Genomic DNA, 24,665 nt, shown 5'->3' with positions numbered 1-24,665 from the left:
GGGTGGAATTAGAACAAATTCATTCTAGGTAGTCATATCACCAGGGATTCGGATCAAAATACTTTTTAAATGAAAAAATGATTGAATTGTGAGACGTGATTATCTGAACAGCGAGACTGCAATGAAGACTCCCTGGAACGCAACCTAAATTGCCGACGCATGTGCAGTGAATGCACTTCCTATTCAGCTCACAGCGCTGCGTTTTCTTGAACCAAACTACTTTTCAACGTAAAAAAAGGTAAACAAACTCGATATGTACACATTTGAAACTATTGCATTTCCCTGCGACAAAAGTAAGCTATTTAGTGTCACAGCGGTGGCTTGGGTGCAGATGTATTGCTAGCTAAGTGAACAACGTGATGGTTTGTGAGCAACCTCCATTCATTTAGCTAGCCACTGAAGTCCAATAGCTAATGGTCCTCTTTCATTATTATCATGTATGTATAATATCACTAATGCATGTAAAGGTTAATCGAATAACTTCACAGTATTGTAATGCTGTTTATTGTGTACTATTTCAGATTAGTAACCGCGTGTTGGCTCAAGACAATCCAACGTCATGAGCTTGTTTGGGCCAAGCGCTGGGTTTGGCGCGGGAGGATTCGGAGCGGCAACCACGGACACACACAACCCAATGAAGGTAACGTAGTTAGCTAGAAAAGAACATTCCCTTTCAGTAACCTGCTTAATGATTAATCTAGTTGATTATTAGAACTTGTTCTGAGAGGTATCATTAATTTGAATAATGTGTGATCTCATATAGGATGTGGAAGTAACCTCACCCCCAGATGACAGCATCAGTTGCTTGGCGTTTAGTCCCCCTGCCATGCCAGGGAACTTCTTGATAGGGGGGTCCTGGGCCAATGATGTGAGTCAAGTCATTATGTTCCACTTCAAGTGCTCACTTCAGATGCATGCCTTTTTGTTATGAGTCTAAAACCATTCACTTTGTAACACGTGACTGTTTTCTTCCATTTTTCCAGGTGAGGTGTTGGGAGGTACAGGACAATGGGCAGACAGTCCCCAAAGCCCAGCAGATGCACACAGGTCCAGTCCTTGATGTCTGCTGGAGCGAAGTAAGCCCTCTCACATCACATATCTTTACGAACCATATGAGGTGTTTGAATGAAACTTGACTTATTCGTTCCCTTGCTCTCTCAGGACGGAAGCAAGGTTTTCACAGCGTCTTGTGATAAGACTGCCAAAATGTGGGATCTCAACAGCAACCAGGCAATACAGATCGCACAGGTAAATATTTCAGACTATGAAAACTGTTTTTAAGTGTTATTTTTCAAATGGTAGTTTCATCACCTCTCTGTGCAACAGAGGGGAATCGCTTCCCTAGATTACATTATGACAAGTTCTGTTGAACCTAGATCAGATTAGAAATGGTATTGATTTGTGTTTCCTCTTAGCATGACGCTCCTATCAGAACAGTCCACTGGATCAAAGCCCCCAACTACAACTGCATCATGACAGGCAGCTGGGACAAAACTCTGAAGGTAAGAAAAATGATTGGTATTGGAAACAATCCTTGTTCCAAAATGATCATCTATTTTATATCATAGTTATTATATAGTTATACAGGGCATAAAAGAAATAGAGCCAAACATTCCTTTATCCCAGTGGCAGTAAAGCTCCTGAATGACGTCTGGCCTACAGTTGACATTGTTGTTGACGGTGTACTGATGTGTACAGTTGAATCATTATGAAATACCCATGAATTGCACTTTTTCTATTCTCATTGTATTTATTGTTTATATTTGTATTTATGTCATTGTATGCTTGATATGTTTTAATGTACACAGTGCCGCAAAAAAAATATCCCCACGGGGATAATAATGTAATTATCTTACTTACTGTAATGGTTAATTTGCTCACTTGTTTGATTTGCTCATATAGTTCTGGGACACCCGCTCGCCCAACCCAATGATGTCCCTGCAGCTGCCGGAGAGGTGCTACTGTGCAGACGTGGTGAGGACCTAGTGCTAACGCTCCAGTGATTCATATTCTTTAAGTGGTTTTCTATAATAACTGAATAGCGAGGACTGAATAGTGATTTGAATTGTGTTCAGCAGTTAAATGTTCAAAACATTTAGATAAGTGTGCTGTGTCCTGGTTTTATAAAATGTATGCACACATGACTGTAAGTCGCTTTGGATAAAAGCGTCTGCTAAATGGCTTATTATTATTATTATGTGTTGTCTGCTGATTGGTGAGCTGACTGCTGTTGTTTCCAGGTGTACCCCATGGCAGTGGTAGCGTCTGCAGAGCGAGGTTTGATTGTATATCAGCTTGAGAACCAGCCGTCTGAGTTCAGGAGGATAGACTCACCACTCAAACACCAGGTGACTGGTTTCACATACCAGGTGACTTACAGGTCTCCCTAAAACAGGTCTTCCTGGATAAATAAAGGTTCAATAAAAAAAAGACCAACACATTTACAGGACTGTCTACTAATGTACATACACACTTTTCTGCCTCGCACATATTACACTCACCTTTTCACAGAGTGCCGTTTCCATTGATTATCAGTTATTATTGAGTAGTTAATGCCTGTAGTGTACACCCTAACACCAACTCTTCCGTCTCCCTGTATCAGCACCGCTGCATAGCCATCTTTAAGGACAAACAGAACAAGCCTGCTGGATTTGCTCTTGGGAGCATTGAAGGGCGGGTCGCCATTCACTACATCAACCCTCCTAACCCGTGAGTGCCACAAACCGTGTGATTTTCCTTACAAACTGTGAGAAAGACCTTAGCTATCACCCATGGCACCCTACTCACCACACTGTGTGTTTTTGTGTTGTAGAGCCAAGGATAACTTCACCTTCAAGTGCCACAGGTCGAATGGAACCAACACAGCCACACCGCAAGACATCTATGCTGTGAGTCCAGCTTGTGCTCTCTCCACCCTGCTATCATATCAGTTTGGCTACAGTCAGTAGGAAGCGTAAGATGTTGGGGTGTTTTTCATGCAAACAGCTTGCTGTTTCTGATCAAACAGGTGAATGCCATCTCCTTCCATCCTGTCCATGGTACACTGGCGACTGTTGGGTCTGACGGTCGCTTTAGCTTCTGGGATAAAGACGCCCGCACCAAGCTGAAGACCTCGGAGCAGCTGGACCAGCCAATCACAGCTTGCTCGTTCAACAACAATGGCAACATCTTTGCCTACGCCTCTAGCTATGACTGGTCAAAGGTAACATTTTGTCTCGCACCTCATGTTATGATTGGTTGATTTTAAGACTCATTCTATTCCTTCAAAATGGCCAGGCAATATTTCTAATAAGTTAAATGTATACATCTTTGTGTTAAACCTCAGGGGCATGAGTACTACAACCCTCAGAAAAAGAACTACATCTTCCTGCGTAATGCTACTGAGGAGCTGAAACCTCGGAACAAGAAATGGTGAGTCAGACTGCCTGTGATTGTCAACACATTAATCGCCTTTGAGCACCTCTATGGTGACCTTTGCAAGACATTCTATGCATAAGAAATCTAGAACCACATGTACAGTGCTATGAAAAAGTATTTGCCCCCTTTCTAATTGTCTCTACTTTTGCATATTTGTGATACTGAATGTTATCAGATCTTCAACCAAAACCTAATATTAGATAAAGGGAACATAAGTGAACAAATAACACAACAATTACATATTTATTTTATTTATTTCATAAACAAAGTTATGCAACACCCAATTCCCCTGTGTGAAAAAGTAATTGCCCCCTTACACTCAATAACTGGTTGTGCCACCTTTTAGCTACAATGACTCCAACCAAATGCTTCCTGTAGTTGTTGATCAGTCTCTCACGTCGCTGTGGAGGAATTTTGGTCCACTCTTCCATGCAGAACTGCTTTAACTCAGTGACGTGGGTTTTCAAGCATGAACTGCTCGTTTCAAGTCCTGCCACAACATCTCAATTGGGATTAGGTCTGGACTTTGACTAGGCCATTCCAAAACTTCCAATTTGTTGCTTTTTAGCAATTTTCATGACTTGATTGTGTGTTTTGGATCATTGTCTTGCTGCATGACCCAGCTGCACTTCAGCTTCAGCTCACAGACGGATGGTCTGACATTCTCCTGTAGAATTTTCTGATACAGAGCAGAATTCATGGTTCCTTCTATTAAGACAAGTCGTCCAGGTCCTGAGGCAGCAAAGCATCCCCAAACCATCACACCACCACCACCATGCTTGACCTTTGGTATGATGTTCTTACTGTGGAATGCAGAGTTTGGTTTTCGCCAGGCATTACTGGAACCATGTCATCCAAAAAGTTATACTTTTGAATAATCTGTCCATAGAACGTTCTTCCAAGAGTCTTGATGATCATCCAGGTGCTTTTTGGCAAACTTGAGTCAACTTTTTGGATGAGATGGGTCCCATTATGCCTGGCGAAAACCAAACTGCATTCCACAGTAAGAACATCATACCAAAGGTCAAGCATGGTGGTGGTGGTGTGATGGTTTGGGGATGCTTTGCTGCCTCAGGACCTGGACGACTTGTCTTAATAGAAGGAACCATGAATTCTGCTCTGTATCAGAGAATTCTACAGGAGAATGTCAGACCATCCGTCTGTGAGCTGAAGCTGAAGCGCAGCTGGGTCATGCAGCAAGACAATGATCCAAAACACACAATCAAGTCTACATGAAAATTGCTAAAAAGCAACAAATTTGAAGTTTTGGAATGGCCTAGTCAAAGTCCAGACCTAATCCCAATTGAGATGTTGTGGCAGGACTTGAAACGAGCAGTTCATGCTTGAAAACCCACACGTCACTGAGTTAAAGCAGTTCTGCATGGAAGAGTGGGCCAAAATTCCTCCACAGCGACGTGAGAGACTGATCAACAACTATAGGAAGCATTTGGTTGGAGTCATTGCAGCTAAAGGTGGCACAACCAGTTATTGAGTGTAAGGGGGAAATTACTTTTTCACACAGGGGAATTGGGTGTTGCAAAACTGTTTATGAAATAAATATGTAATTGTTGTGTTATTTGTTCACTTATGTTCCCTTTATCTAATATTAGGTTTTGGTTGAAGATCTGATAACATTCAGTATCACAAATATGCAAAAGTAGAGAAAATTAGAAAGGGGGCAAATACTTATTCATAGCACTGTATATTGGCGGACAAGCAAAGACTTGAAAGCAACAGACTTAATGACTTTTTGTACATTTTTCTCATGTCTCTAGATTTGTCCAGTGTCTCGCCTGTTTGCAAAATGGAGGGTTGTCAAACACACACCTCATGCCTGCATGACCCTGTTCCTATCCTGTGCCAACACCGATGGTGGAGCTGTTGCTTGCAAAAAGACCAATCACTTGGTCTTTCATCTGCTTGGAATTGGCCTGGCTATTCTGTCCCAGCCACAGGCATTCCAATAGGGGTTGGAGAGTGAGGAGATGATATTGTTTTGTAATATCTGATATTTTATTTTCTATTGTCAGTTGCTAGGTTTCCATCGAATTGGCGACAGACTTTTCATGTGAATATTCGAAAATCTGCTAAAACAAAATCTAAAAACAATATGCACATTTTCCCACCAGAGATGTTTCCATCCAATTGATTTGTTGTGGATAGAAGGCTGTGCGTGATGACAGTGCACATAAAAATAACTTTTGCGGTGAAATTCCCATGTACTAAATAAAAAATACAAGTTAAATGGGTTTCCATCGCATTTTCAACTCTATTGATGGTTTTGTCACTAAAAATGTTGTTATATAGCGAATGTGCCCTTAAGCATGTGCGCTCTAGCCGACAGCTCGCAGATACAGTGTGGGTATAGCCTACTACATGATGAGATTATTATGGTCAAAAGAGCAAGATTATTTTTATTTATCAAACGCCAGCCAAGCATAGATCATGTCACCAGAATAAGACCCTCAATATTTATTGGAAAGTAGCATCAAAGCTCATTACCGTGCACTCACCACCCTGTGCAGTTCATCATAACTTATTTAATCGCATGACTCCAAGTTTACTTCGATATGATGGTTATTATATCAATATTTGCGCATAAAGCATTTCCACCGCCATTACTAGCGTAATTAAGTTTACAGACACAAAAATATGTCACCTTGTCTAGCATATTTTGTTTTGTCGACATTTGTGAAGTTCGACAAATTTGCTGTTTCCATCGGGCCTGTCATTACATTTTTTTATCCGACGTACTTTACTCACATTAAAAGTTTGGATGGAAACCTGGTAACTGATACCATGATTGCATGGTAATATATTTTTTTCTCCTCTGTTACATTGTTGTACAATTTAATGACATTGAAGAATGAAATAAATGAGTAAATAAAGACAAGTTAAGCTGTTCTTCTATCCGACTGGTTTTTACAACACCTTTTTTCATGCTCATCTATTCTACTCTTGCACATACACAGTGCAGTGGGGCACAACGTTTAGAACACTAAGCAAATAGGAATGCATAGAACATATATGTACATGGTATACTGGGCTCCTGGAACTAAACTAAGGATATTCACTATTGTTGAACATGTTGTATTTTTACCCTGTTTTACCCATTTCGATTTATATTAAAGGAATTTCTATGAAAAGGACACGCATTTGGCATCAATGTGTGCAGGTCCCAGTATCTCAATTCTCCTTGTCTATAGTAGGCTACTAGAATACAGAACTAAACTACTCTGTACGATAGACTGAAAAATGCTGGTGGAAATTCAGTTTAGTTCTATATTCTAGTAACCTACTACTACAGACAATGATAATTTAGGGATACTGGGACATACAGACGTACTGACAGGTTTAGATCATACATTTTTTACAGTCTGTTGCAGCGTTTACGTATTGGTCGGAACTATGAAACTTGAATTTCCGACGTGCTAAATGGTTATTGTTATAGTTATACACGTGCAGCGTTCAACGAATCGGCAACTCGGAAATGTCCGAGTTTCCTAGTTCCGACTAGCATATGAACGCGGCATATGACACAGACTCTGGAGTGTGAATTCGTGTATTCTCGCGATGATAGTTCTGGACGTCATGGTCTACATAAAACGTTCGAACTCCTCGGCGACATCTCTTTTGTTAACGGCATTTTGTTATCAATTTGTGAAGTCAACCGAGGATCAATAGTCATGCCTCGCGTCTATGTTGGAAAATTGAGTTATCATGCTCGAGAAAAAGACATTCAGAGGTTTTTCAGTGGCTACGGAAAGGTTATGGAAATTGATCTGAAAAATGGGTAAATTCAAGTTGATCATATGAAGAGAATCAGTTGAACAACAAATAGCTGGCATGCTAACATTAGCTTCATAGCTACTTGGTTTCGGCTAGCTAGCTCTCCCAAAACATATAAGTGAAATAACTAGTTACATTCACATTTGCGTTGATATTCGTGCATGTAATAGCAACTAGATAACATTTGTGATTATTAGATGCACAAATTTGCTTTACTAAAGCATTTCATTTTTTTGTAAAGAACTTCGTTAGCTAGCTGACGTTAGCGTGGTCAAAATGGCTGCTTGTTTAGGCTGCACTGCAGACAGTTTTTTCTTTTTTTGCTGCCATGTAACTGTTCGCTACCCTAACGTTAGCTAGTTAGCCAATTAGCTAGTTTCCTCAAAAGCCCCTTTCATGCACAGGCAATGAGCCCACTAATTTACCATGCTAACTTTTTATTTATTTTTACCAGTTTTGGGGTATATTTTAAACGAGTATGGGTTAAAATATGCCACATTCTGTCTGAAATGAGTATAAACGACTTAAAACTCATTCGTTTTGCAGTTATGCTACCCGAATACAAGGTTATTAACTTTTTGTTTTAATCTTTTAGATATGGCTTTGTAGAGTTTGATGACAATCGCGATGCGGACGACGCAGTGTATGAACTGAATGGCAAGGAGTTGTGCGGGGAGCGTGTGACCGTGGAACATGCCAGAGGACCGCGGCGCGACCGAGATGGATATAGTGGTGGCGGGGGTGGTCGCAGTAAGTGCAATCTATTTCAATGTTCCCTCTGCCCTTTCCCAATGGATCAAGGAAATGTGAATGTGGACCGTATACACACAGACCTGTGATCCTAAAGTGGAGTTTGACCTAGCTCGCCAATACTCAATGGTTTCACCATTGCGATAAAGTAATTAATGTTAGTATAAAAGTGTCACCATTGAGTATGGTCTAAGTTTGACCCAACTTGGCGCAGACATCACCTACTGTTTGTTTAGATGTAATGAAACCATGTTTCTAGTGTTTTCTTCCTGGTGGAATTGTAAACACCTATAAACAACTGTATTTAGCTATTATGAAGTCACGGCTTTGTCACCATATAGCCTAGCTGTATCGTTAAATACCATTACATGTGAATTGTATTTTACGTTTGATTTCAGCATTAACAAAGTCCTTGATGTTTCAATTTGAAAGAGTCCAGCTGCGGGCTGAGGCTGAGTCCGAGTCCATTGAGGCTAAGATGACTGGCTAAGATGAGACTGCCTGTCCCGTTTGGCCTTGGCTTTCACCTTACAATGTGTGTGTGACCTATGCCCCTTGACCCTTGGCTGACCTAACCGGAAGCCATGATGACAGCATCCTTTTGCCAATAGACCAGGGGTGATGGTGAGGATTCCCATTGGTTTCTATGTTGAAAGAATAAGTGGGGCGGCTTTAAGTCAAAAACATGTTACCGCTCGCTGTAAGTGGGCAAACCAACTGAATTGCCCCCAGTTTGACAACCGGTTAGGCTAAGTCATGGGGAAAACTTTTGTAGCGTTATGTCAGTTGACACGCTTACTAAATGTGATACAAGTTTTTGACAGCGACTTTGTGGGAGCCTCTATTTGTCTTTCAGGATTCAATGGTTTGTAAGAAGAAGAACATCAATGTCCATTTGTTTGTACGGCTAAAGAATTGCACTTATTAAACATTTGTCAGACTGGCTGTATGTTGCTGGTAACAGATGCAGTGGTGTTCTTTGCACAGCAGTGAACTACTTCAGAGGCGATACAGTGAGGAGAATATAAACTGACATCCACTAAGACAACAAATGCCACGGCTTTAAGACCTCAGTCACTTATTAAGAGGTTTGTCTTGAGAATGGGTCCAGATGGACATCTTACAGGACCTAGGTTAAACATTACCACACCTTTTATTCTGGTAGCTGCATTCTCTGTTTATGGTCTAATCCACTGAGTGAAATGCCTATATGCCACTCTGTTTTGCTGACTATTTGTATAACCTGTCATTTAAAGGTAGTAGTGGTTACAGCAGCAGCAGAAGCCGCACTGGCAGGGATAAGTACGGGCCACCTGTCCGTACTGAGTACCGGCTGATCGTTGAGAATCTGTCCAGCCGCTGCAGCTGGCAGGATCTGAAGGTGAGTTGTTGGGACAATTTTATATTTGTAGGTGAGGGACAGGCACTAAAGATAAACTGCCAGTTGCTGTCCATGGCAGGCCATTTGTTTCTGAAACATTTGGGATATATTCAGCGGAGTGGCTCTGCCTCTACAGGATTTCATGCGCCAGGCAGGAGAGGTCACGTACGCTGACGCCCACAAGGAGCGTACCAACGAGGGTGTCATCGAGTTCGGCTCGCGTTCGGACATGAGAAGGGCCCTGGACAAGCTGGACGGCACGGACATCAACGGAAGGAAGATCCGCCTGGTGGAGGAAAAGTCTCGCCGCCGCCGCTCCTACTCTGGCAGCCGCTCCAGGTGAGGCTCTACACACCGCCCTGCTCTTTGAGTAGTTTTGATGAATTTCTCATCCAACATTCTGCTTCCCATCTGTTGTCACTTTAAAGGGATGTGTGACATTTGTATTCTTGTACCCTCCTGCAGGTCTCGCAGCAGACGTCGCTCTCGTAGCAGGAGCAGCCGCTCCAGGAGTAACTCCAGATCCCGCTCCCGGTAAGATGGCCCCCCTGTCTACAAATTGATGGTTTAGATTGGTCAATATGGGTACATTTTAGTCATTTAGCAGACGCTCTTATCCAGAGCGACTTACAGTTAGTGAGTGCATACAATTATTTATTTATTTTTCATAATGATTGTAACCAATCGTCAACCCCCTGTAGATCCCATTCTCGCAGCAAGAGGCGTCGCTCCAGGTCTGGAAGGAAGTCCCGTTCCCGCAAGTCTCGGTCCCACTCTCGCACCCGCAAATCCAGATCCCGCTCCGACAAAAGCAAGTCCCGTTCCAAGAGCCGCTCCAAGGTGAAATCCGAGCGTGATTCCCGCAGCCGCTCCAAGGAGAAGTTGGCCAGCAAGAAGTCCCGTAGCCGCTCGGCATCCCCCATGGGGAATGGGAAGGAGGAGCCAACCTCTCACTCCCCGTCCCCAGCAGCTGACCGTCGCTCCAAGTCTCCGGACAAGCGATCTGTCTCCCACTCCCCATCTCGCTCCAGGTCTAGATCAGCTTCCCGAGATTAAAGGCATTGCCCAGTTGTTTTTGCTTCATCCACATGTTCCCCATTAGAGCAATCTGGATGTATAGGAGCAGCTCTTATTTGATTTAACAGATCTATCGCAGCACCAGGTTAATCAAGGCTTGCTCAGTCTTAATCGGTGCCGCACTTAAAAATCTAAACTATGATCTTGACATTGTATTATTCATGGCATAAGAACGATTTAGTCATCTTTATCGTAGATTACAGCTATTAATACGTTTTGTACATGGGGGAGCTTGTCTGAATGGCTTTGTATTTAAAACAAGTCAGGCCTTTTTCTTTCATGTCCTTTTTTAGTTATTATTTGTATTCATTCCTCTGGTCTGCTTTTGCTTACCTCAGGGTGGCGTTTGACCCCCCCCCCCCCAAAAAAAAATGTACTTGCATGTACATCTTGAAGACAAGCAGTTTTTTGGCATTCAATTAGGAGATTTAACCGGGTATAGTGGTACAGATTCTACCCTTTCCCACATGAGAAGACGTCTGATTACTTGTAACCATCTCCATTTTTTTATTGTACATTTAATAAATGTTCTTATGAAAATTGCTGGGTTCTGATTTATATTGCTGCCATGATGACACAACGCACTGCTTTTTTTCGTATTTGGCCCAAAAACGAAAAACTGAATTCTATATCATTTATGAAAATTATTATTGATTCTTCCTTACGGTGAAATGGTGTGTACAGTGTTTATATAACACATTGTATTAACGTGAAAAGCGGTGGGGGGAGAGTGTGACTTTTTATGTAATTCCCTTAATATTTTGGGGTGCAGTCGTTTATTATTGAGTTGGCGCTATACATTCTTCTGGTTAAATGAACATGGGTCCACTGTGGGTGGTCTGCGCATGCGTAAAATTCTGATCCGCAAGAGAAACCGCTGGTAAGCTAAATTGAGTCCCCAATTTAATTTGTAATTGGTCAGCTGATATACATTTATAATGCTTTGACATGCATGCAATAAGCGCTCCAGAATCTTGAAATTATAACTTGCAGATGGTAAGATGGCAATTGTCATTTTATTGTGGTTGATATCCAGCATGCATACACATAATTAGCCATAAAGCTATTTCGTATCGCAAATAATGTAAGATTTCAATATATTGTGTCATATTTGATAGTTCTCAGGAAACATATAATAGGCTACGGTCCGCAACATAAACGGTATTGTATTATTGTTGTCGCTGCATGTCATGGAGCGATGCCATTCATTTGAAATTTTGCCAGGATTGGTTGCTTTGTACATTTTCAAAAATTGTAGTGAGTTTCTTTTTTTTTCTCAAATAGCTTCAAGGATTTATGATCCTCCGCCATTTTACAGCGGAATTGCTGTGTTTTTGGTCAATTAATAATATAATTCGATTTTGCTTTGTGTCTCTACTTTCAATTGTTATTCGAAGAGCAGCGTTGTCAAAAAGCATCGACAGATGTCCTCACAATTAAATTGTTTATTTTTAAATAATAAACCTTTCTCCGAATGTACTTTATCTCCAATGCTGTCAAGTGATACTAAAAGTAATTCATTAAATTGTAAAGGTTTAAAAAAAATCCCCACAATAATTCAGAAATCGCACACAGCATTTTTTAAATTCTTAAAATGAGAAAATGGCAGCATATATGTACAGGCAATTGTCCCCTATATTCTGATATGTAATGGTAATAGAGAACATAATACTGTGGATGCAGGGGATGGATAATATGCGGAATACGTCTGAAGCCTGTAACCCTTCTGACATTCAGGCCCCTTAGCACTGCAATCCAATGTTACCTCACCTGTCACTATAATCCTAATATGTGAAATTGTTATGATCTCTTTACAGAGGCAGTAGGTGAGGTCTGCCATGAGTGCCAAAGTGGAGCTGGATGTTTCAGCCAAAAAAGCAGATCCCACTCCCCTCACTGACTCCAGTGATTCCCTCTCCAATGACAGTCTGTCAAATAAGACACGCCCACAGACCACCACAGCACTCATCCTGCCAGGTGAGATAAGGCCACCATAACTCTTCTGGAACTATGACACTCAATAGCATACCGTAATGAATTGCACCCTGAACATTTTTCAACTCAGAGATATGCTGCACAATGTCCTAAATGTTGACAAACCAGAGAGGGTACATACTACCCTCCTACTAGTCTCACGTAGCTATATCATATCTTCACATTCGCTCAGAACTCAGAAGCCTGGCTCTTCTCTCCCCAGCCCCTGCTCCCAGTACCCAGAAGGTGGAGGTCTCTCTGGGTGTTGCTGAGGCAGGTAATGGAGCCATAGCTGGAGAGGTGGAGACCCCCACTCTAGCCCCCCAGGTTGGGGGGACCTGTAGCATCGTCCATGTGCTGGAGTGGAAAGAAGGGATGGCCATCTTACCCAGCAGCAACCTAAAGGTGAATGACCATCGTATGGTCTCATGACCATCGTGTTTTATTAGAAGCATAGGGTTCTCTGCTAAATTATGTAAATGTTAGTAAGCGTTGGAGTAAAGACGCACCATGTGTGCACATGGTTGAAATCTGTGTCTTTTTCAGTTCTGTGTGAGTGACTGTGGAACACTGGAGATTATCAGCCAAGGGAATATCAGCAGCGCTGAACCAGTAGTGGTGTCTGGAAAAATACCTGACTCCGAAAACAGGCCAATTAACAAAACAGGTAGGCTACTGAAAATTAGTAATACTGTGTGTTGTCTGCAGCTTAACAGTCTCTTAACTAAACCGTAATGGAAATTAACTAGCACGTTCAAACATATTTTTATTTCCAGAATTATCCACATAAAGAATTTGCAACCCCGAATGCAATCCTTTCCTAATCCTAACCTGACATAATGCCTCCATTGTAGATGTGTTGTGTCCTCTCAGCTCTGTGGGTGGTGTGGCTGTGGACCAGGAGAGGCCCATCACGACTGAGCCTAAGACCCAGGGAGGGCCAGGCCAACAGGAGAGCTGTGATCCCATGGCACAGAGAACCTACCCAGAGCAACTACGCAGGGAACCCATGACTGACAAGTAAGTACTGAAGCGTGAAGCCTATCCACACATGATCAAATTAATGTATGAAAACATCCTTTTACTATAAAAAGTGTCTTTTACGCTAAATTAAAATCAAGGATGCATCATACGCATACACTGGATGCTCAGACACAAGAATATACAGTGAGGGAAAAAGGTATTTGATCCCCTGCTGATTTTGTACGTTTGCCCACTGACAAAGAGATGATCAGTCTATAATTTTAATGGTAGGTTTATTTGAACAGTGAGAGACAGAATAACAACAACAAAATCCAGAAAAACGCATGTCAAAAATTTTATGAATTGATTTGCATTTTAATGAGGGAAATAAGTATTTGACCCCTCTGCAAAACATGACTTAGTACTTGGTGGCAAAACCCTTGTTGGCAATCACAGAGGTCAGACATTTCTTGTAGTTGGCCACCAGGTTTGCACACATCTCAGGAGGGATTTTGTCCCACTCCTCTTTGCAGATCTTCTCCAAGTCATTAAGGTTTCGAGGCTGACGTTTGGCAACTCGAACCTCAAGCTCCCTCCACAGATTTTCTATGGGATTGAAGTCTGGAGACTGGCTAGGCCACTCCAGGACCTTAATGTGCTTCTTCTTGAGCCACTCCTTTGTTGCCTTGGCCATGTGTTTTGGGTCATTGTCATGCTGGAATACTCATCCACAACCCATTTTCAATGCCCTGGCTGAGGGAAGGAGGTTCTCACCCAAGATTTGACGGTACATGGCCCCGTCCATCGTCCCTTTGATGCGGTGAAGTTGTCCTGTCCCCTTAGCAGAAAAACACTCCCAATGCATAATGTTTCCACCTCCATGTTTGACGGTGGGGATGGTGTTCTTGGGGTCATAGGCAGCATACCTCCTCCTCCAAACACGGCGAGTTGAGTTGATGCCAAAGAGCTCGATTTTGGTCTCATCTGACCACAACACTTTCACCCAGTTCTCCTCTGAATCATTCAGATGTTCATTGGCAAACTTCAGACGGGCCTGTATATGTGCTTTCTTGAGCAGGGGGACCTTGCGGGCGCTGCAGGATTTCAGTCCTTCACGGCGTAGTGTGTTACCAATTGTTTTCTTGGTGACTATGGTCCCAGCTGCCTTGAGATCATTGACAAGATCCTCCCGTGTAGTTCTGGGCTGATTCCTCACCGTTCTCATGATCATTGCAACTCCACGAGGTGAGATTACGTTTTACATTTACATTTTCGTCATTTAGCAGACACTCTTATCCAGAGCGACTTACAAATTGGTGCATTCACCTTATGATTGCCAGTGGGACAACCACTTTACAATAGTATTTTTTTGGGGTGGGGTAAGGGGGTTTAGAAGGATTACTTTATCCTATCCCAGATATTCCTTAAAGAGGTGGGGTTTCAAGTGTCTCCGGAAGGTGGTGAGTGACTCCGCTGTCCTGTCGTCGTGAGGGAGCTTGTTCCACCATTGGGGTGCCAGAGCAGCGAACAGTTTTGTCTGGGCTGAGCGGGAACTGTGCTTCCGCAGAGGTAGGGGAGCCAGCAGGCCAGAGGTGGATGAACGTAGTGCCCTCGTTTGGGTGTAGGGACTGATCAGAGCCTGAAGGTACGGAGGTGCCGTTCCCCTCACAGCTCCGTAAGATCTTGCATGGAGCCCCAGGCCGAGGGAGATTGACAGTTATTTTGTGTTTCTTCCATTTGCAAATAATCGCACCAACTGTTGTCACCTTCTCACCAAGCTGCTTGGCGATGGTCTTGTAGCCCATTCCAGCCTTGTGTAGGTCTACAATCTTGTCCCTGACATCCTTGGAGAGCTCTTTGGTCTTGGCCATGGTGGAGAGTTTGGAATCTGATTGATTGCTTCTGTGGACAGGTGTCTTTTATACAGGTAACAAGCTGAGATTAGGAGCACTCACTTTAAGAGTGTGCTCCTAATCTCAGCTCGTTGCCTGTATAAAAGACACCTGGGAGCCAGAAATCTTTCTGATTGAGAGGGGGTCAAATACTTATTTCCCTCATTAAAATGCAAATCAATTTATAACATTTTTGACATGCGTTTCTCTGGATTTTTTTGTTGTTATTCTGTCTCTCACTGTTCAAATAAACCTACCATTAAAATTATAGACTGATCATTTCTTTGTCAGTGGGCAAACGTACAAAATCAGCAGGGGATCAAATCTTTTTTTCCCTCACTGTATTAACCACCATGCAGAAGATGTAATGTAGGTCATAGATAGCCTAAGGCAAAGCTTTGTGTAGTGGACTCAACTATTCTCTTATCTGTCCCTTAGGAGGGTGGGAGGTGCAGAGAAGATTCCTGGGGGCAGGGTAGCGTCCCTGGACCCTGAGCTGCTGAAACCCATGAAGAAGAGGAAGAGGAAGGACTACCTGAGTCCATCGGAGGAAGAGTCTGAACTGGATGGCATGGTGGGAATCACTCGAGGGTCACTCGATCCCACATAATGCATTCACAATTTAGTAGTATTTTTTTTTGTAATAAGTAAATGAGCTCACATGCATGTGATGGCCATATGCATCAATCAATTATTTTGTTCAGTACTACTCATGCTGTAGGTACTTTGTCTTTGTTGTAGTAAATCGATGTGTTGTATTTGGGGTTCTAGGATTATTTGAAGACAGAAAGCGGACACAACAGAGCGGGTGAGAATCAGCAAAAATGTATACAAAATGTAAACCCATTTGAACCATATATTCAAGTCATGTTTCTGTTGTATCAGATCTCCAATCTGCTTTGTGTTGTGTTTTCTGTCTGTGTACAACAGGTACTGGTGAAGTTAAGATGGAGCTGTGGACTTGGGGACAGTATCTGGAGGAGGTCAAAGCAGTGGCAGGTCCAGCCAAACTCTTTCAAGAGGTGGGTTTTATTAACTTTCGATACATACTAAATGATAGGGCCGGGACAATACCAGTATCGCAATACTAGTTAGTATCATGGCAAGGAAAGAAAACACGAAGCGGATTCAACTTCTTTAGGAAAATATGTTGGAAACAACATCATTATGTTGTCATCCAGAGTCACATTGATTTATTTTCCAATCTATGGCACACATTATTTTACATACAGCAGGTTTCTAAAGGACCAAAGAGTTGGGTCTGCTTTGTGTTTTCATATTTGCCATGGAAAAACTATTGCGATACTGGTATCGTCACTGCCCTACTAAATTAGAGAACAAAAGTTAATATTCTTTGCAAATTAAATTGTGAGTGTGCATGAATGTGTCTATGGCTTCTCTCACTATGACCCCCTGTATTTCCAGTCTCAGAGGGTCCCGCAGTGCAAAAGCAGCTTCCGCCAGGGCATGAAGTTAGAAGGCATCGACCCCCAGCACCCCTCCATGTACTTTGTTCTGACTGTGGCTGAGGTACTGTGTGCAGCGCTGCTCAACCTACAGTCGCATGCTCTTTGAGGTTTGCTTCTACCTCTCTCCCTGTCCTGACTGTTTTGCTTCATACACACTACACACCCTGACTGTACACACTGATTCATCCTCAGAGAGAGACGGATCCACATAACTGAGGAAAGACACGGAGAGAGAGAGATTTGGGGAGACATGGTTTGACTTCTGTCTGTCTTGTCCTGTTTGTAGGTTTGTGGCTACAGGCTGCGGCTCCATTTTGACGGCTACTCAGACTGTCATGACTTCTGGGTAAATGCCAACTGCCCTGACATCCACCCGGCGGGATGGTGTGAGAGCACTGGACACAAACTGTACACCCCCAAAGGTCAGAGTATACTGGGCTTTAGTTTGTGGTTGGGCTGCAATTTGGACTTCCTGTTCACATTTAGATTATGGTGCAGATCATTCGCCCAAGCACCTAAGGATCTGAATCATAAAGTAATGAATGAGAATGGCCTTATTAGAGTAGTGGTCCAGGGACATGTCCGTATCATATGTTTGTGTCTGTGTCATAGGCTGCAAAGAGGAGGAGTTCTCCTGGGCCAGCTACCTGAGAATGAGTAAAGCACAAGTTGCCCCTAAAGAGGTGTTTTCCAGCCCTGGAAGAGTAAGTCTAAGCATGACTCTTATCCTCAATCAGTGGCATGCATCTACCTGAAGTAACTAACTGTAAGCGGCTAATGTGGTGTGTTTGTGTTGGTGGCCCACTGGTCAGACTGATACGGAGTGTGGTTTCGAGGTGGGCATGAAGCTGGAGGCGGTCGACCGCATGAACCCCTCTCTCATCTGCGTGGCGACCGTGACCGACGTGGTGGACGACCGCTTCCTGGTTCACTTTGATAACTGGGATGACACGTATGACTATTGGTGAGGCCATTATTTCATGTCTTTTCATGACTTCTCTAAATCATGAACTGTGCTGTTTTAGTAGCCATGATGCCATGATTTAAATTCTAATCTGATTAGTCGATGTTGAATTACCCCATTCAGGTGTGACGCCAGCAGTCCATACATCCATCCTATTGGCTGGTGCCAAGAGAGGAGCCTCCCCCTCACGCCACCTCAAGGTGACTGATAAAGTTGTAAGAAATTAATATAGATCTAAGAAGTGAAATATAGGGAATACGGTGGCATTTCACACACACCTATGAACTGTGTCCCATGTGCCCTGTCTGTCCTGTCAGGTTACCCAGACCCAGGCAGGTTCTCCTGGCCAAGGTACCTGGACGAGACTGGTTCTACCGCGGTGTCTTCTGAGGCCTTTAAAGTGGTACATCACTGCGGATTTGTTGCAATGAATACCACCATACACTGTGGTCATTTCAGAAATTGATAAATACAATTGACTTGACTTGAATCCTTTTTTGTGGGGTAAAGTGGAGTTGTGAACATAATTACTATTTTGAAATGAACTATAGGGACTGATTTGAGGTCAGGTGTTGTGCCGTTGTTTGATGACGATGTGACCCTCCGCTCCGCAGCGTCCTGCTCATGGCTTCCAGGCTCAGATGAAGCTGGAGGCAGTGGACAGAAGGAGCCCCGGCCTGATCCGGGTGGCCACAGTGGAGGAGGTCGACACCCACCGCATTAAGGTCAACCAGTAGTGTGCGTGTGTGCATGTCTCATGGTTGTATGTACCAGTGCCACTACTACAGTCGTGGTCAAAAGTTTTGAGAATGACACAAATATTAATTTTCACAAAGTCTGCTGCCTCAGTTTTTATGATGACAATTTGCATATACTCTAGAATGTTATGAAGAGTGATCAGATTAATTGCAAAGTCCCTCTTTGCCATGAAAATGAACTTAATCCCCCCAAAAACATTTCCACTGCATTTCAGCCCTGCCACAAAAGGACCAGCTGACATCATGTCAGTGATTCTGTCATTAACACAGGTGAGAGTGTTAACGAGGACAAGGCTGGAGATCACTCTGTCATGCTGATTGAGTTAGAATAACAGACTGGAAGCTTTAAAAGGAGGGCTGTGCTTGAAATCATTGTTCTTCTTCTGTTAACCATGGTTACCTGCAAGGAAACACGTGCCGTCATCATTGATTTGCACAAAAAGGGCTTCACAGGCAAGGATATTGCTGCTAGTAAGATTGCACCTAAATCAACCATTTATCGGATCATCAAGAACTTCAAGGAGAGAGGTTCAACTGTTGTGAAGAAGGCTTCAGGGCGCCCCAGAAAGTCCAGCAAGCGCCAGGACCGTCTCCTAAAGTTGATTCAGCTGCGGGATCGGGGCACCACCAGTGCAGAGCTTGCTCAGGAATGGCAGCAGACAGGTGTGAGTGCATCTGCACGCACATTGAGGCAAAGACTTTTGGAGGATGGCCTGGTGTCAAGAAGGGCAGCGAGGAAGCCACTTCTCTCCAGGAAAAACATCAGGGACAGACTGATATTCTGCAAAAGGTACAGGGATTGGACTGCTGAGGACTGGGGTAAAGTCATTTTCTCTGATGAATCCCCTTTCCGATTGTTTGGGGCATCTGGAAAAAAGCTTGTCCGGAGAAGACAAGGTGAGCACTACCATCAGTCCTGTGTCATGCCAACAGTAAAGCATCCTGAGACCATTCATGTGTGGGGTTGCTTCTCAGCCAAGGGAGTGGGCTCACTCACAATTTTGCCTAAGAACACAGCCATGAATAAAGAATGGTACCAACACATCCTCCGAGAGCAACTTCTCCCAACCATCCAAGAACAGTTTGGTGACGACCAATGCCTTTTCCAGCATGATGGAGCACCTTGCCATAAGGCAAAAGTGATAACTAAGTGTCTCGGTGAACAAAACATCGACATTTTCGGTCCATGGCCAGGAAACTCCCCAGACCTTAATCCCATTGAGAACTTGTGGTCAATCCTCAAGAGGCGGGTGGACAAACAAAAACCCACAAATTTTGACAAACTCCAAGCATTGAATATGCAAGAATGGGCTGCCATCAGTCAGGATGTGGCCCAGAAGTTAATTGACAGCATGCCAGGGCGGATTGCAGAGGTCTTGAAAAAGAAGGGTCAACACTGCAAATATTGACTCTTTGCATAAACTTAATGTAATTGTCAATAAAAGCCTTTGACACTTATGGAATGCTTGTAATTATACTTAAGTATACCATAGTAACATCTGACAAAAATATCTAAAAACATTGAAGCAGCAAACTTTGTGAAGACCAATACTTGTGTCATTCTCAAAACGTTTGACCACGACTGTACACTCCCATAACTATGTGATAATATACCATACTCCCACAGGTCCATTTTGATGGCTGGAGTCATATGTATGATGATTGGATGGACTCGGACCACCCTGACATCCACCCAGTCGGCTGGTGTGAGAGTACAGGTCACCCGCTAAAAGTGCCCCCCCGTGAGTCCAACAAAACCCAACATCTTGGTAACAGCTACCATACTTCCCTGACTCTACTTCACCTTGGTATGAGTGCTTACATGTTCTGTTTGGGTTGTGTGCGTATGCTTGGGTGCGTGTGTGTGTTTTTTTTATAAGGCCCCAGGGAACCTGCAACCACAGGCCAGTCCAGTTTCTCCTCCATGCCTTGCAAAGGAATCAGCCACTCCAGATCCACCAAGTACAGCTTCCATCACAGGTCAGTAACCCCCAGAAATAGGTATTTGAAACGCCTATGAAACAGTTAATGGAAGTGGATATGTGTTCCATACCAATGCTATGATTATGTTATAATGATGTTATAATGGAGTCAACCCTATTGTTTGAAACAGGAAGTGTCCGACACCCGGATGTGATGGCTCGGGTCATGTGACTGGGCGGTTCACAGCACATCACTGTCTGTCAGGCTGCCCACTGGCTGAGCGAAACCAGGGCAGACTCAAGACCGACCTATCAGATGCAGAGGGGAGCAGAGCAAAGCGGAGCATCTTAGTCTTTGGCCAAAGGACCAAAAAGTCCCGGTACCATGGCAGGTAAGCCTCATGTCAACAGTGGCTAAGGCTGTTGTATGAGGTCAGACTCAGGAGACATAGTGGTGTATTAATCTGCTACTGTAGCCCCCGTTCTCACCAGTGTCTCTCGTTCTCTATTGTCAGGATTGGCCGTCCCCCTAAGTACAGAAAAATCCAGCAGAGAACATACCAGAGTGAGTCTCACAGCTTTAAGCTTTGTACATTTACAGTGAGGGAAAAAAGTATTTGATCCCCTGCTGATTTTGTACGTTTGCCCACTGACAAAGAAATGATCAGTCTATAATTTTAATGGTAGGTTTATTTGAACAGTGAGAGACAGAATAACAACAACAAAATTCAGAGAAACGCATGTCAAAAATATTATAAATTGATTTGCATTTTAATGAGGGAAATAAGTATTTGACCCCCTCTCAATCAGAAAGATTTCTGGCTCCCAGGTGTCTTTTATGCAGGTAACGAGCTGAGATTAGGAGCACACTCTTAAAGGGAGTGCTCCTAATCTCAGCTTGTTACCTGTATAAAATACACCTGTCCACAGAAGCAATCAATCAATCAGATTCCAAACTCTCCACCATGGCCAAGACCAAAGAGCTTTCCAAGGATGCCAGGGACAAGATTGTAGACCTACACAAGGCTGGAATGGGCTACAAGACCATCGCCAAGCAGCTTGGTGAGAAGGTGACAACAGTTGGTGCAATTATTCGCAAATGTAAGAAACACAAAATAACTGTCAATCTCCCTCGGCCTGGGGCTCCATGCAAGATCTCACCTCGTGGAGTTGCAATGATCATGAGAACGGTGAGGAATCAGCCCAGAACTACACGGGAGGATCTTGTCAATGATCTCAAGGCAGCTGGGACCATAGTCACCAAGAAAACAATTGGTAACACACTACGCCGTGAAGGACTGAAATCCTGCAGCGCCCACAAGGTCCCCCTGCTCAAGAAAGCACATATACATGCCCGTCTAAAGTTTGCCAATGAACATCTGAATGATTCAGAGGAGAACTGGGTGAAAGTGTTGTGGTCAGATGAGACCAAAATTGAGCTCTTTGGCATCAACTCAACTCACTGTGTTTGGAGGAGGAGGAATGCTGCCTATGACACCAAGAACACCATCCCCACCGTCAAACATGGAGGTGGAAACATTATGCTTTGGGGGTGTTTTTCTGCTAAGGGGACAGGACAACTTCACCGCTTCAAAGGGACGATGGACGGGGCCATGTACCGTCAATTCATGGGTGAGAACCTACTTCCCTCAGCCAGGGCATTGAAAATGGGTCGTGGATGGGTATTCCAGCATGACAAAAACACACGGCCAAGACAACAAAGGAGTGGCTCAAGAAGAAGCACATTAAGGTCCTGGAGTGGCCTAGACCTTAATCCCATAGAAAATCTGTGGAGGGAGCAGAAGGTCTGACCTCTGTGATTGCCAACAAGGGTTTTGCCACCAAGTACTAAGTCATGTTTTGCAGAGGGGTCAAATACTTATTTCCCTCATTAAAATTCAAATCAATTTATAACATTTTTTACATGCATTTTTCTGGATTATGTTGTTGTTATTCTGTCTCTCACTGTTCAAATAAACCTACCATTAAAATTATAGACTGATCATGTCTTTGTCAGTGGGCAAACGTACAAAATCAGCAGGGGATCAAATACTTTTTCCCCTCACTGTATGTCTATGGTCGCACTCTGATTCTCTAAGGCAGCTATGAGTTTACTGCATCCATACAGTATGTTTACATGCATTAATATGTGTGTGTGTGTTTTCCTGTGCTGCAGCGATGGCCACAGAGGGTATGTGCCCGTCTCTGTTCATGTCTGCTTTGTCAGCCCACCCGGACCGAACCCTGTCTCTGTGCTGGGAGCAACACTGCAAACTGCTGCCTGGCGTCCAGGGCATCCATGCTACACAGGTGGCAGCATGGACCGTGGAGGAGGTGAGAGCTGTACTGCTCGGCCCTATTTATCTTTGGCTGCAAACGGTGGACCAGAGTACATCAGTCACTCTTCTTTGTGTTCTGTGTAACAGGTCTTTGGATTTGTCCAGAATCTGACTGGTTGTGAAGAGCAAGCCTGTGTCTTCAAAGAGGAAGTGAGTACAATGTTAATTGATAAGTTAAAGGTCCAATGCAACCATTTCTATCTTAATATAAAATCCTTTCTGGATAAGAATTAAGTACCTTGCTCTGCTTGTTTTCAATTCAAATGGTCAAAAAGAAACAAAAATATATTCTTAGACAAATGCAATTTCTCAAGCAAGAATTGTGCTAGGACTGTCTAAGAGAGGGGCCTAATTGGAGGAGCCTAATGGGAGGGATGTGTAACCTGAAAACTAGCTGTTATTGGCAGAGAGGAGGGCAAACTCTCTTTGTTATTGGTCTATCAACTGCAATTGATTTTGTTAGTCATTCTCACTCAGATATATTAACATGGCATAAGTCATTATAAAATGTGTAGAATTGCAGGAAATTAGCTTTAAAACTGCAAAAAAATCGCTCCACCCCATGGCAAAATGTGTAGAATTGCAGGAAATGTGTTGTAAAATTGCAAAGTTTTCTCTCCGCCCCATGGCAAAAAAAATTGAATTGCAGGAAATGAACTGATCAATTTAAAATGTTCTCTCCACCATCAAGAGGGGGCGCCTTTAAATTTTTTTGCGAGTTTGTGGGGGGCGGGGGGCCCAACCAAATCTTGCTTAGGGCCTCCAAAAGTCCTCTATTGTTATTTTTGTTTGTATGATTTACTTTTTTTAAATACCTGCTTCTTGTATATTTCTTCTTAGATGATTGACGGAGAGGCCTTCCTATTACTGACACAGACTGACATCGTCAAAATCATGAGCATCAAGCTCGGTCCAGCCCTCAAGATCTCTAACGCCATTTTAATGTTCAAGAGTACTGACGAAGGCCTCAAGTGATCCCACCCCCACTTTGCCAGAGATTCAGTGACCAATCATCATGTGCCAAATTCATCCAGAATCCTACCCCTGTTATGTGTTTGGTGTTCAGTACCCATCAGAGAGAGAGAGAACAGTAGAGGGGAGTGAGCGATGAGAGAGAGTGGAGTTAAAGGGGGAAAGAGATGGGGGGACAGAACTGAGAGACGAAGAAAACAGGGAAAAGTATAATTGAAGTTTTCTATAAGGTTGCTTCACTGCTCATGCAATAAAAGGAGTCAAATCAGATGGATTCTTACCTGAAAGTGTAAGGAGCGTCGAAATATATACTTATTTTCATTTATGCAAAATATATGGAATTATTTATGTGGGATTTAGTTAGATGAAATTATGGTATTTTACTGCCATGCTTTTTCACATATTTGACATCCAGGGGGATTTTATTCTGCTGTTCCTATAGTTGGTCCATGATAGAGCAAATGGTCAGTTTTGAATACCAGAAACGGTTTCAAGTTTCTCAAGCACTTACAGATATTATGTGACATGGTCAATATCATGTTTCAAAATATGAAATTTGTTTGGAACATTTCAAAAAGGTTACATTTTCAGTCAGAAATATCAAGATATCTGGGGATTTATTGTTTTATGTCGGTTTTATATTTTATGTAGAATTATGCACTGTATTTAAATAGAATGTTACAAGGGCTTCAGGATTCTTAGAACTATATTTCTCTCTGGTGGGCAAACTGTGTCAAGATATTCTTGGGTCAAAATCATTCATTCCATATGAACAAATAAATGTCCAGTTCAATCTCGTACTTGTCTAGACTTCAGTTGACTCAATTCAACTAATTCAAAATACTTGATCATTATATCATCTATTGTGCTTGTGTAAAGAGATGTATAAATCATTGGTATCACTGTGTTGGTATTATTTTACATACAGTGGGGAAAAAAAGTATTTAGTCAGCCACCAATTGTGCAAGTTCTCCCACTTAAAAAGATGAGAGAGGCCT

At 43.0% G+C, this 24,665-nt stretch overlaps 3 protein-coding genes across 6 annotated transcripts; all 3 read left to right on the top strand.

Moving 5' to 3' along the window:
• Window positions 1-44: 44 nt before the first annotated feature.
• LOC121538124 (mRNA export factor) lies at window positions 45-5,655 on the top strand. Of its 3 annotated transcripts, none has more exons than XM_041845911.1 (13): window positions 45-237; window positions 519-640; window positions 764-868; window positions 984-1,076; window positions 1,162-1,248; window positions 1,416-1,502; window positions 1,903-1,974; window positions 2,241-2,369; window positions 2,603-2,709; window positions 2,813-2,888; window positions 3,008-3,202; window positions 3,326-3,411; window positions 5,193-5,655. In XM_041845911.1, coding segments are annotated over exons 2-13 (1,119 nt in total). In that variant the 5' UTR covers window positions 45-237; window positions 519-559; the 3' UTR covers window positions 5,194-5,655. The 3 variants fall into 3 exon arrangements, with proteins under 3 accessions (XP_041701845.1, XP_041701844.1, XP_041701846.1); XM_041845910.2 differs by having other exon boundaries at window positions 45-238; window positions 522-640; XM_041845912.2 differs by lacking the exon at window positions 5,193-5,655 and having other exon boundaries at window positions 45-238; window positions 522-640; window positions 2,241-2,348; window positions 3,326-3,415.
• A 1,358-nt stretch (window positions 5,656-7,013) lies between these two features.
• On the top strand, window positions 7,014-10,954 carry LOC121538128 (serine/arginine-rich splicing factor 6). The gene is made up of 6 exons (XM_041845916.2): window positions 7,014-7,210; window positions 7,802-7,956; window positions 9,213-9,337; window positions 9,474-9,676; window positions 9,803-9,871; window positions 10,039-10,954. Exons 1-6 carry the CDS (start codon window positions 7,104-7,106, stop codon window positions 10,391-10,393), a joined length of 1,014 nt encoding a protein of 337 aa, XP_041701850.1. The 5' UTR covers window positions 7,014-7,103; the 3' UTR covers window positions 10,394-10,954.
• Window positions 10,955-11,036: 82 nt separating this feature from the next.
• On the top strand, window positions 11,037-24,465 carry LOC121538127 (lethal(3)malignant brain tumor-like protein 1). Of its 2 annotated transcripts, none has more exons than XM_041845915.2 (22): window positions 11,037-11,294; window positions 12,232-12,391; window positions 12,612-12,793; window positions 12,935-13,055; window positions 13,243-13,408; window positions 15,682-15,817; window positions 16,015-16,051; window positions 16,174-16,265; window positions 16,669-16,773; window positions 16,999-17,134; window positions 17,325-17,416; window positions 17,525-17,676; window positions 17,800-17,876; window positions 17,994-18,079; window positions 18,291-18,401; window positions 20,062-20,176; window positions 20,315-20,414; window positions 20,548-20,748; window positions 20,872-20,921; window positions 22,533-22,690; window positions 22,783-22,845; window positions 23,536-24,465. In XM_041845915.2, exons 2-22 carry the CDS (start codon window positions 12,253-12,255, stop codon window positions 23,668-23,670), a joined length of 2,454 nt encoding a protein of 817 aa, XP_041701849.1. In that variant the 5' UTR covers window positions 11,037-11,294; window positions 12,232-12,252; the 3' UTR covers window positions 23,671-24,465. The 2 variants fall into 2 exon arrangements, with proteins under 2 accessions (XP_041701849.1, XP_041701848.1); XM_041845914.2 differs by having other exon boundaries at window positions 11,037-11,410.
• The last annotated feature ends 200 nt before the right edge of the window (window positions 24,466-24,665 follow it).

This window comes from Coregonus clupeaformis, chromosome 24 (genome assembly GCF_020615455.1).
Source record: "Coregonus clupeaformis isolate EN_2021a chromosome 24, ASM2061545v1, whole genome shotgun sequence".
Classification (NCBI taxonomy): domain Eukaryota; kingdom Metazoa; phylum Chordata; class Actinopteri; order Salmoniformes; family Salmonidae; genus Coregonus; species Coregonus clupeaformis.
The sequence above is the reverse complement of the archived record's forward strand: the minus strand, read 5'-3'. Positions and strand labels throughout refer to the sequence as shown.

Coding starts and splice junctions, on each gene's coding strand:
- LOC121538124 (XM_041845911.1), top strand. CDS start 560: ATGAGCTTGTTTGGGCCAAGCGCTGGGTTTGGCGCGGGAGGATTCGGA. Junction 1,249..1,415: donor AGGCAATACAGATCGCACAG/GTAAATATTTCA, acceptor GTTTCCTCTTAG/CATGACGCTCCTATCAGAAC. Junction 1,975..2,240: donor GGTGCTACTGTGCAGACGTG/GTGAGGACCTAG, acceptor TGTTGTTTCCAG/GTGTACCCCATGGCAGTGGT.
- LOC121538128 (XM_041845916.2), top strand. CDS start 7,104: ATGCCTCGCGTCTATGTTGGAAAATTGAGTTATCATGCTCGAGAAAAA. Junction 7,957..9,212: donor TGGTGGCGGGGGTGGTCGCA/GTAAGTGCAATC, acceptor TGTCATTTAAAG/GTAGTAGTGGTTACAGCAGC. Junction 9,872..10,038: donor AACTCCAGATCCCGCTCCCG/GTAAGATGGCCC, acceptor AACCCCCTGTAG/ATCCCATTCTCGCAGCAAGA.
- LOC121538127 (XM_041845915.2), top strand. CDS start 12,253: ATGAGTGCCAAAGTGGAGCTGGATGTTTCAGCCAAAAAAGCAGATCCC. Junction 13,056..13,242: donor CAGGCCAATTAACAAAACAG/GTAGGCTACTGA, acceptor CCTCCATTGTAG/ATGTGTTGTGTCCTCTCAGC. Junction 15,818..16,014: donor AGTCTGAACTGGATGGCATG/GTGGGAATCACT, acceptor TTGGGGTTCTAG/GATTATTTGAAGACAGAAAG.